Genomic DNA, 13,139 nt, shown 5'->3' on the forward strand with positions numbered 1-13,139 from the left:
CTTCTGAATTTTCAAACCAAGCACCAGAGTTTCACGACGTTATACATGTCGGTAGATCGGCTGTAATTGGTTTGAAATTCGATATATCTTGTGAGTACATATTGTGAAATTTGTTATACGTTGATTAATGTATTCAAAACCGGGTTTCAAATTATGTTTAGGAACCCAGTGCGCTTTATGTGTTACGTACTAATGGTCGTGGAAACGTCACGTGCTGTGTTCACATAATGTTTAACGTCAGAATGTGTTGCGTAATGCTGATGGTGCTCATGTCCACCCATTCACTAATAGACATAACGTGTTCACATCTATTTTACCCGGAATATTTTTGATTACTGGACGTGAAAATTAAGGCCATGAAGTAACTTGACTGGGGAACAGAGACAACTGAATTGGGCAAGGCACCTGGATGGACTCACAGATCCACCTGAATGGACTCATAGATACACCTGGATGGACTTACCGAGACGCCTAGATGGACTCATAGAGACACCTGGATGGACTTACCGAGACGCCTGGATGGACTCACAGAGACACCTGGATGGACTAACAGAGACACTTGGATGGACGCACTAAGACAACTGGAAGGACTCACGGAGACACCTGGATGGACTTACAGAGACAACTGGATGGACTTACGAAGACACCTGGATAGACTCATAGTGACACCTGGATGGACTCATAGAGACACCTGGATGGACTTACAGAGACAACTGGATGGGCTTACGAAGACACCTGGATAGACTCATAGTGACACCTGGATGGACTCATAGTGACACCTGGATGGACTTACCGAGACACCTGGATGGACTCATAGTGACACCTGGATGGACTCATAGTGACACCTGGATGGACTTACAGAAACACCTGGATGGACTCACAGAGACACCTGGATGGACTCATAGTGACACCTGGATGGACTCATAGTGACACCGGGATGGACTCATAGAGACACCTAGATGGACTTACCGAGACACCTGGATGGACTCATAGTGACACCTGGATGGACTCATAGTGACACCTGGATGGACTCATAGAGACACCTGGATGGACTTACTGAGACACCTGGATGGACTCATAGTGACACCTGGATGGACTTACAGAAACACCTGGAAGGACTCACAGAGACGCCTAGATGGACTCATAGTGACACCTGGATGAACTCATAGTGACAACTGGATGGACTCACAGAGACGCCTAGATGGATTCATAGTGACACCTGGATGGACTCATAGTGACACCTGGATGGACTTACAGAAACACCTGGATGGACTCACAGAGACACCTGGATGGACTCATAGTGACACCTGGATGGACTCATAGTGACACCGGGATGGACTCATAGAGACACCTAGATGGACTTACCGAGACACCTGGATGGACTCATAGTGACACCTGGATGGACTCATAGTGACACCTGGATGGACTCATAGAGACACCTGGATGGACTTACCGAGACACCTGGATGGACTCATAGTGACACCTGGATGGACTTACAGAAACACCTGGAAGGACTCACAGAGACGCCTAGATGGACTCATAGTGACACCTGGATGAACTCATAGTGACAACTGGATGGACTCACAGAGACGCCTAGATGGATTCATAGTGACACCTGGATGAACTCATAGTGACACCTGGATGGACTCATAGTGACACCTGGATGGACTCATAGAGACAACTGGATGGACTAATGAAGACATCTGGATGGACTTACAGAGACACCTTGATGGACTCATAGTGACACCTGGGAGGACTCATAGTGACACCTGGATGGACTTACAAAGACAACTAGATGGACTCACAGAGACACCTGGATGGACTTACCGAGATGCCTGGATGGACTCACAGAGACACCTGGATGGACTAACAGAGACACTTGGATGGACGCACTAAGACAACTGGAAGGACTCACGGAGACACCTGGATGGACTTACATAGACGACTGGATGGACTTACGAAGACACCTGGATAGACTCATAGTAAGACACCTGGATGGTCTTACAGAGACACCTTGATGGACTCATAGTGACACCTTGATGGACTCATAATGACACCTGGATGGACTAACGAAGACACCTTGATGGACTTACAGAGACACCTGGATGGACTCATAGTGACACCTGGATGGACTTACCGAGGTACCTGGATGGACTTACAAAGACACCTGGATGGACTTACAAAGACACCTGGATGGACTTACTGAGACACCTGGATGGACTTACAAAAACACCTAGATGGAGTCGCAGAGACACCTGGATGGACTAACGAAGACACCTGTGGACTCACGGAGACACCTGGATCGACTTACAGAGACAACTGGATGGACTCATAGAAACACCTGGATGGACTTACCGAGACACCTGGATGGACTTACAAAGACACCTGGATGGACTTACAAAGACACCTGGATGGACTTACCGAGACACCTGGATGAACTTACAAAGACACCTGGATGGAGTCGCAGATACACCTGGATGGACTCATAGTGACACCTGGATGGACTCATAGAGACACCTGAATGGACTTACAGAGACTCCTGGATGGACTCACAGAGACACCTTGATGGACGAAGACACCTGTGCAATATGTTTTGAATCCGTGAGACCGAGCTCGTCGTGACCAGGCTACGAACGAGCCTAATCTTTCGGGACATTCTTGGACCAAAGTTTGATGCCCTATATCCAATTGATGCCATATATACAATTGTTATAATGCTACCATAGTTTGTAAAATATACATACAATAAAATAAAATATAAAATAATAGAACTCAATATTTTAGCCCGGGGTATTTTAGGTGCTAGAAGACTGGCACCTAAAACAAATGTAAAACATGGTGACTGAACCTGGGTGAAGTAGTTCGAGGCAAATCAAAACGTAAAACGTACTATGACCGATTTTTATAATTGTCTTAAGCAAGAACAAAAGGGAGGAAATCGAATTTGTACGAGGCTTCGAGAGAATATCACACAGCCGTGTAGTTTATTGCACAAGGTGGCTCGTAAAGGCGACGTAACAATATACGCGATCGAATTACATAATTCAAACTTAGCTTACGCAACAGTAAGAAATGTATCGACTCTCCCTACGAGGACGTAATACGAATGATAAATTATGAAGAAACACGATCTTATAAAATATCTGTAACTTATGCTTTTCTTCACTAAAGCGCCCTCTGTGTCCATAAATTGTTTCTAAACTCGGTTTTTAACGCAAACAAAATTTCTAGTCACAAAGTAAAAAGAAGGCGCCAGGTCCATTGGCACTTTGACCTCCAGTTGCCCGAGGGAAAAACAAGTATACATGGTGTGCATCTCAAGTTGATCTTACTTGATAAAAAGAAATTATTCCGAGAATCATTAAAATTTGAAAAAATAGAGTTTTGCATTCGTTATCACACTCGTTATTAATATATAAATTGTGACGTCATCAACCCCTGGATATCGCTTCAATTTCCCAGAAAAGAACAATAAAGTGCATAAATGAAGAATTTACTGGATTATATTTTCTGGGGAATAGTAACTTTACACACATTTTAACATATTACTGGGATGTAGTAACTTTACCGCATTCCTAATTTTAAATTCAAGATTCTCTGTAGTTGTTCCGAGTCAGAAAGATTAACTGTTGCATTATGCAATACAACGAGCGCCTCTACGATCAGGTAAAAGAGTCGACGAACTGCAGATAGTTCGTTGAACTGCCCAATCCAGGTATTTGTATGAGATATCGTACATATATATTATATCATAAAGTAAATCCTGTATTTATATAAATAGAGAGACCCAAACCGTTTACGTTTTTTTTTCTGAAATAGAATTTTCAACAATAACTTCAACTTATCGTATACAACAACAACTTACAACAATGTTCTAATTTTCTACTAATATTTATTTCATTTTTTTGATATTTTAAGCATATTCAATTGGTTTAAATTCCAAAAAAATTGAAAGCCAGTGATACCATGAATAGATTGTGCGTAATTTGACATGTTCATTCAATTTACAATCAGTGAAAATAAATAAATTAAAACCTAGAAAATAATTATTGCGTTCAGCATATATGCCCATTCCACATGTTGTCAATTATCTGGGATTCCGCGATACCAGAGTAGTATAGAGCCATATTTCGACTCGGCTTACTCTCATGCAAATGTCATGTCCGCATGAATTATAGAAAAAAAATGGCAAACTTAAGTACTAATCTGTACAGAACTAAAAGAATATATCTATAGAAGTTATCAACAATCCTTAGCACGTTCCTCTCCGGGTCGATAAATAAGGGTGCATTCTGCCACAGCGTGACAAAAAAGATACCCCAATCATAAATAAATACAAGTCTACCTCTCTAAGTACAATGTAAAGCGTCTCGTGTTGTGTTTATGTTGTGGTTGCTGTAACTGACCCAAATCTGGCGGATCGCTTTGTACGGGGCAGTCAGTGACTCCAATGACAATATGCACGAAGCTGTGTACGCAAAAAACAAGACGGAGTTCACGATTTGTTTCCAGTACTATGATACCAAAAGTCGATGGCATGTTGTATTTGTTTTGTTGATGTTTGTGTTTCAATGTCTTTTCGTTAGAAATACTGATCTTATTGAATGATCGACATGATATTACAATGTGGAATCTTCCCGATTTATTTAATTCGAGGCCAACGTATTTATTAAATTACCTTAGATAAACTGGCGAAACAACACTGTGACGAAAGGGTGCCCACCTATACCTATATAATGGAAGACTTTAGGGTTGAGTGCGAAACATGGACTCTCGGTTTCCTGTAACCCGCTATACACGAATAGAATAGGTTCGTCTCAGGGATCACCGATACACGCATACATTACAAACACGAGGATGTAAACCAAAATACCTAAAAACTGTAGTTACACAGGAAAACAAAATCATCGCCTTCATGTAATCACAATCATTAACTATTTGTAAATGACACACAAACTGTGGTGGGTATTAAATGACGGTGGTCGTCGCGCAGCGCGTTTTAATTTCATGAAACAATGTATTTTACACGCATATCCAACAGAAAGCGGTGCGACGATCACCTCCCTTTAAAGTCATACTGCTCCACAACAGCGACAAGGATGGGTATGCAGGAGGGGTGGGAGTACTTTACTCCTCCATTAAATTCAATTCAACTAGTGTTAATCGCTATATACTTATATGATGCCCCTACGTACATAGCGGCCGTGTAAGGGCATTGCCATGGGTGGTGTCTGGCTAATCTAATAACGCCTTGCAACAGGTCCGAAATATGCCCGTCATTAGACGCTGAACTTGTAATGAAACGTCTGTGCGTTGAAGACATTATCTTTTCAGGTTTTCCCCATAACCAATGACGTCCTTTTCGTTGAAGGTCGTACTTGTACCACTATCAGTCGTGTCGATTTCACTGATTTAGAAGTGTAGCCATCGTACGTACCCTGTCACCGGGTCTCAATCACCAACGCGATTCGCGGAAAGCCCCCGGAAGCAACCGAGGCTTAGCGGAATCTACATGTCGCCAGTGTCTTTGGAACAATATTGAACCCTTGAATCGTTAAACATATGTGATTATTAAATTTGATCAATCAATCATTGAATCAATTATTGGTCGTTCACTTATCAGACTGCGCGCTCGTATAAAAAATAACATTCACGGCGACTTTTAACATGAAATACCCATCCGTATGTTTGTACATGTACAATGTTAATGGTGGGTGTAGTTTATTCAATGGTTCGCCTATAAACACGGCTAGAGTGCACACACACCTGTAGATCTCTTATTACTACCAACACGCATAGCGTAAACACACGACACAAAGCATTGAAAAGACACGTTATTAACGCACTAAACGCAGCTTGTCGAGTTTCTATGTATTCTGCAATAGCGCGGACTTCGAGTGTTCCTGTGAATCGAACTGTATGCCTTACACGTTCATATTGAGGTCGTGCGTGAAATATATTAATGTCTATTTAAACTCAATGTAGATTGGTCTAGTACACGACAATAATGTCTGACAATTCATGATCACAGAATATTGAGAGACGGTCTATATTACCAAATGATTCAGATCCGAGGCGAAAAACAGACGTCCCATTGACAGAACATATACACAACGTGTCACAACGTTACAAACAACTTGTATAGTTGTCAATTAAAACAACTACCTGTAATTAATATATGTAGTCAGAACAAGCCCAGTATACATGCCGTGACTGGTATCATGTCGTGTAAGGGAACACACGCATCGCGCTCATATACAAATCGACCAGTTCAAGTCGCTTAATGAACTCTATAATGCCATGGTAACGCATGTTGTGTTAACATTCCAAATAACATGTAATCCCTAACTCTCTCGTTTGTTGTCCGATGGCTGTGGGCGTTTCAAACACGTAATGAATCGCCTGTATATAACTTTTCAAATCTAATCAACTTCAACTATTGTCAGTATATTATAGTGCGTATAGTACGAGCTTTAAAAAAATCGATTTAAGTCGCACAGTTTCATCATTGTTGTTTTTGATATTCGTGTGAAGCGTCACCTTCCCAGAGGGAGCAGTGACCACATGCACGTACGGTTTAGTGATCATAATGTCTCGTGTTGGACCTATTTAACTTCTCGGCAAAAGGAAAACAAAACAAAGAAGCTCTCGGGGCTCGGGCCTCAGGAGGCGAAGTGAATATGTAAATATAGGCTACGTCACGTGAGCTCTGCAACGCACTGGCGAGTGTCTTGTGTATTTAAGTGGTTCATGGAAAATTGTCAAAACAAATGGTATATATACAATCCAAATACAAACCGTCACCCGTTACTGTCAGGGTCACTGAATGTGTCTGTCTTTAGTGGTGTGTGGCGTATTTAATATCATACTCCACACATCACTATATCCAGGGTAGGTATGTGCATCCATACCAATACGAGTATATAGCTCCCTTGCACCGGGCATGTTTCCCGACATGCCTTGGTAGTCCCAGTGGCCGTGACAATCTCCGTAATGCAGTAGCTTTATCGGAGGGTGTTCGTCGTAATCATATATAATTTCAAGGTGTGGTGAGGAAAGATTCACTTACAATAGATTAAAGTTCTTTTTAAAGAGGAATCTTTCTTAGTATATTGTCGAAATGTTAGGATTACAATTCCTGGCTCAGGAAACATATAGACACATAAACCTCCCACTCACAATGCCACAGTACAATAGCAAGATGACAGTTTTTCTGTTATTTATCGTATGTGTATAGTTCATATAGTAATGATTTTCGTTAAACTTAAGCATAATTACAGTGTGTCCCGATCTTTCTATGTGCTTGTTTACGTCAAAATGTCTCCTCTATACACAGTAAGTACTTACATTTATTTTACAAAACAACCCACGGGATAACACATTCACTTGTTTTCAATAAAAAAATGAATACTAATTGTGACGTTGCTGTCTCAGTTTTTATCTTCTTTTTGTTTTGAATGATGGTAATCATCACCATGATTTGTGTATCGATCAACCTGACTTTTACGTACGCACTTCTCATGAATACCATGCCGACTTGGCCAGATGTGAACCGCGACGACTCATCAACTGAGCTGCCACTGTACACTGATGACGCACGTCGGAAGTTCTTGTCCAGGTGTCCCGTGGCCGACATAAACCAGCGTGAATTATTTACGAGGAAATAAGCCCGCGGGAAAAAAAATGACGACTCCAATTCGGATATTGCGATATATGTGAACAAATATGACCACAAAGCACACCGGGCCGCCCAACGTCATGTATCGACCTACAACAAATAATACTGCGCTTCGGACAATATGGAACTTTAGTTAGATAATGTAGGAAAGCGGGTGAATATTTTGTGTATGGGATGAATTTTAATAACCCTGTAACAGAATTATATATAATCGAAAAATTGTTTGTAAGAATTACTGTGAGTATTCCATATCAAAAATGCGTGCAGAACTAGATATACCTGCACAAATCTTGTTTGGCGTTTTATAACACAGAAAACGCCGACAGTGTTTACACCCGCTATGAGTGCAAGCATTTCGTATCAACGGAACTTGTTTATTTTAAATTCGACACAGATAATATCAAATAATTCCCAAGCTGAATTGTTATGCTCGTAGTTTGTTGTGTACGTAATACCGGAAGCCAGGTATGCAAATAAGAGTAAGTTATTTGTACGTATTATAATCAGCCAATAAGCGAGACGCACAATGACAACAATGCTCCTAACGATGACACCAGCCTAGTGAAAGTAGGGAGAATTCACATCTTAAACAGAAGTTGCTTCACTTTCCTTATTCAGTGTCACCCTACAGCGACCGTAGTAAGGTGTCAAGTTACATGTTTCACTTAGCGGGGAACGTCAGAGTTTAATTTAATCAACGGTGTTGTGAATTTAACAATAACCGCCAGTTATAATTGAGCAAACACTGCCCCGTTAGCGTAACGGGCTTCGTTCATTTTCTTCTGCGCAGCGGCCGAGTTCATTTTGAAAAGGGCATTTAAATGACACCAAGTGATCAGAACACGGGCACCATGGCGTCTGCACCGAAAACCGGCTAAATTTGGAGCTGTAAGTGACCCCGATGGACTGCTACGCGACGGCAGGTTTGGAAGAACACGTTGAGCTGAGCGATTAGTTGCCAGCCACGGCAAAATAGGTCACAACTTGTCAAGCTGTATGCTAAACAAAACTCTGTGCAGAATTATTACTGCAGGCCGCCGAATCGACCGTCAGTAGTACTACTAACTAAGCAGCAATAGAAGAAGCAGCTAGTCAGTTACGAATTGCAGGGGAGTACAGTACTACCATGGCGGCCGTGGCAGCTTGGCTTCCTTTCGCCCGGGCAGCGGCGATCGGATGGGTACCGTTGACTGGGGACAAGATGCCGGCGCCTCCGCCACAACATCGACGTCCATCCGATGAGAAAGTCATGATCAATGTCAGCGGGCGACGCTTCGAAACATGGCGACATACGATTGACAAGTACCCGGACACCTTGCTCGGAAGCAACGAGAAAGAGTTTTTCTACGACGATGAACACCAAGAGTATTTCTTCGACCGAGATCCTGATATATTTAGGCAAGTGCTAAATTTTTACCGGACTGGCAAGATGCATTATCCAAAATATGAATGTATTGCAGCTTTCGACGAGGAACTTTCATTTTTTGGAATTATGCCCGAAATAATCGGCGATTGTTGTTACGAAGATTACCGAGACCGCAAACGAGACACACTTGAACGCTTGATGGACGATAAACTGTCTGAAGAAGGAGATGAAGTAGAATTATTCACTCTTCAGGAAAAAATGTGGCGGGCGTTCGAGGCCCCCCACACCTCCACGGCAGCTTTAGTGTTCTATTACGTTACGGGCTTCTTTATTGCGGTTTCGGTCATCGCTAACATTGTTGAAACGGTGCCCGCTGCCCCTTTACCCGGGACTGTCACGGTTCTACCATATGGCGAAAGATATGAACTGGCCTTTTTCTGCTTGGACACTGCTTGTGTGATGATTTTTACTGTAGAGTATATATTGCGGTTGTACGCTGCGCCCGATCGATGTAAGTTCGCGCGTTCCGTCATGTCTGTGATAGACGTAGTTGCCATATTTCCCTATTACATAGGACTTGGAATCCAGGACGAGAACAGCGACCTCAGCGGGGCTTTTGTCACCCTTCGAGTTTTCCGTGTTTTTAGGATTTTTAAATTTTCAAGACACTCGCAAGGGTTGCGAATTTTGGGATACACGTTGAAGAGCTGTGCAAGTGAACTTGGTTTCTTGCTGTTTTCCCTGTCTATGGCGATAATCATTTTTGCAACCATAATGTTCTACACGGAGAAAAACGTGGAGAGTACCAAATTTTACAGTATTCCCGCTGCTTTCTGGTATACTATTGTTACCATGACAACATTAGGGTAAGTAGACCAATTTTAAAAGAACAACAAATTTGATAATATACTGTTCCATATCTAAACCTTTCTTTTCTTATATGGTCGCCATTTTGAAAACTTTCCATGTGAAATCGTTTCTGACAGCTGCTTGACTAAAAGACATCTGCTGGTGCTCCTAAAACTATTCGACGCAGCCAACAGCAAGTATTTTATGATGACGCACTAAAATCTATCAGTTGACCATTTAATAATATCAACGGCGTTTTACCGATCTGAAGTTTTTATTATTGTATGGAACCGGTAACAGTGACTTGTGTATGAACAGGAGATGCTACGGTGAAGTGCCCCTCCCACTACTGGGATGAAGACCCAATATTATAACTGCCTATATCGCATATCTGGGACCCTCTGGCACCCTCTGGCACCTGATTATCTACTAGATCGCTATACAGTTTATACAGTTCTCTACTGAATTATACCTATACAAAATTAAAATATTTTAATTCGATCATGTCATCATGTGATTAAGTTAACTATAAAACACTTTAAAAATTGCTGTAAACTTTATCGTGGATATTCAGTATTTATCTTTGATTGAAAACAAATTCTTGGATTATCAAAGTGATAGTTTTTATCAATTTCACGTACATTAATGAATTCGATATAGTCCCATTTTAAAAATAACCTGCTTTGCCAAAAAGATATGTAACTATAGAATTTATGATCAAATATATTAAACAACAAAAGAAGTAAAATCAAAGTAAATGTTAGATTTTTTTAAATCCAAATTTTACTCAAAACTGGTCTACCTGCCTATCTACTTACTTGATTTTGTCTCCCAAATTTTGTCTCCCAAATTTGAAGAATACATAAACAATTTAATACTAACTGTTTTTTTAAAAGGCCAAACCATTTCCCATGATGATACATGTATAAGTGAATATAATGTTGTTGTTTTTTAAATTTAGATTTAAAAAAAAATGGGTAATATTATAGACATTATGTCATGATGATCTTGCAGCTAGGGAGTTGTATGACTTTTAATGATTCTAGTATTAAAAAATGGTTAATGGTCTGATCATCTGTGATCGGTACTTGAAAATTGCCTACAGGGAGATTAAACCATCTAATATCAAGGTTGATTCAAAATGGTACTATTAAAACACATCAGTATTTAACTACAATTGACAGGGAAAAAAAAAAAAATTGATTGTCGGTATTTCAAAAAGTCATAAAACATTATTCAACCTATTAAATGTTGCCGTCATTATGATGGTTATGGATATATATATGTACCTTGAACTTCAAAATAAATTATCAACAGATATTTAACGCCCAAAATATTTAAATTATGGACTTTTTATAGAAAAACAAGTCATCATCAATTGCTGTCATATAAATATAGAATGCAAAGTAGTTAATTAACCAAGTTGTTATGATAGACGATATGCTGTGTACTCTATCGCTCGGGGTGTGTGGTATCATACGCTCGGTTGTAGTCTATCAAAAAACCAAAGAGTGCACTTATTAATACATGTAAACCGTATTAATTTTGACACTTTTACCAGCGACAACAATGGCGTTCTGTTACTGATCTATTTCATACGGCCGTGCCTATAACCTATAATGCATTATTCAATACCTCATGCGACCTACTTCATCACAAAGACACTCAAACACAATAGTTTCTACTATTAAATCATTGATGTATTTTTTTTTTCTTTTCAATAAAGGGTTCTCAACTAACATGCAATCCAATCTTAAATGCTAATTTTTCAGTATTAAAAAGGGAGGCATATGGGTTCTCCATTTCGTATAATCACTCTACCATTACAATGTATATTGTAATTTATTGCAGATACTTCAAATTTTAATTATTTTTTTTTAAATAGAATTATGTAATTGTCATGAAAATAAAAGTACCATTGTCTGAATGTTATAAATACTCTCAGGAAGGTGGATTTCTAACCACAATGTCAACTTTATATATCCGATTCGTTACGTTTATTGCAGGTGTATTTAATTCCGTTTTAATAAAAACAACTCCTCCCCCTCATTTTCAGTTTTACATACCTCTATTCAAAGTAAAACGTTTCTTGAAATTGATGTAGTTTGGGCTTGTATGTATTACAGTTGAGTGTTTACAGTGACATTGCTCGTTACTTGTGTAATCGTTATTTTGGGCTTGCCTGTACAGTTGTGTGTTTACACTAGGTAGTATCATTACTTTGGGCTTATATGTAATACATTTGTGTGTTTACACTAGCTAGTATCATTACTTTGGGCTTGCCTGTAATACAGTTGTTTGTTTACACTAGGTAGTATCATTACTTTGGGCTTGCATGTAATACATTTGTGTGTTTACACTAGGTAGCATCGTTACTTTGGGCTTGCATGTAATACAGTTGTATGTTTACACTAGTATTGTTAATTTGCATGGGCTTGCATGTAATACAGTTGTATGTTTTACGTTTACAGTGGTAGCATTTCTTTGGGCTTACCTGTAATACAGTTTTTACATTTAATCCCCCAAAATATTACTATTTTGTACATCTGTGTTTGATTTCCTTTATATTCTTCATTTTAATTGTGTTGATCGTGTAGCATTACTGTAACATTTGTTTGTATAGTGTGCTGTACTGACTCAAATGTTTACAACACACAGGAACAATACTACATTGTAGTTATTGTATCTGTTATATAAGATTTGACACTAAATACGTATTTATGTTTTTGCGATTTTAACCATGAAAATATTCAGATATTTCAATTCAGCCCCCTGTCTTTAACAATAATTAATGAATTGTTAAAATAGTAATTATGATAAACCCAGCTAATTATCCTAATAATTTCTTAATCTACCAGTGTTTAGTGCAGTCCATTGTAAATAACCCCCCCAAAAAACTACTGAAGCTGAGGATATTTGGTATATCTCAATATTTTAGATGGTATCTGTACACGTTACTCTTGTCGCTTCCCTATTGGTGGCCCCATCTCGTCCTGTAGCAGTTTTAAGATACAAGAAGACTTTAACAGCCATGCAGCTGTATTTTTTACAGATTGATGGCTGGCGGCAGTGACGGATGTCTAGATTTTAATCTGTCAGTTAGAAATAGACATTATCATTATGTAGATATTTTAGACAAAGATGATACATCTCAAGATGACGGGTGTGATAATAGTTGACTTTTGATGCATGTGTCTGTTTGTGATGTGCACGCACCACAATGTACTGCTCTTCAACAGTATATGT

The 13,139-nt window shown here is 39.7% G+C and overlaps 1 protein-coding gene across 1 annotated transcript in view; it reads left to right on the forward strand.

Annotated features, from left to right (window-relative positions):
* Positions 1–8,784: 8,784 nt before the first annotated feature.
* LOC102800858 (potassium voltage-gated channel protein Shal-like) overlaps positions 8,785–13,139 on the forward strand; it is a 119,859-nt gene continuing 115,504 nt past the window's right edge. Inside the window, exon 1 of the mRNA XM_085496965.1 lies at positions 8,785–9,910. Coding sequence (XP_085353091.1) covers positions 8,805–9,910 — 1,106 coding nt within the window. The 5' untranslated portion in view covers positions 8,785–8,804. The remainder of the gene's footprint in view (positions 9,911–13,139) is intronic.

This window comes from Saccoglossus kowalevskii, chromosome 3, assembly GCF_978046115.1.
Source record: "Saccoglossus kowalevskii chromosome 3, keSacKowa6.1, whole genome shotgun sequence".
Classification (NCBI taxonomy): Eukaryota; Metazoa; Hemichordata; class Enteropneusta; family Harrimaniidae; genus Saccoglossus; species Saccoglossus kowalevskii.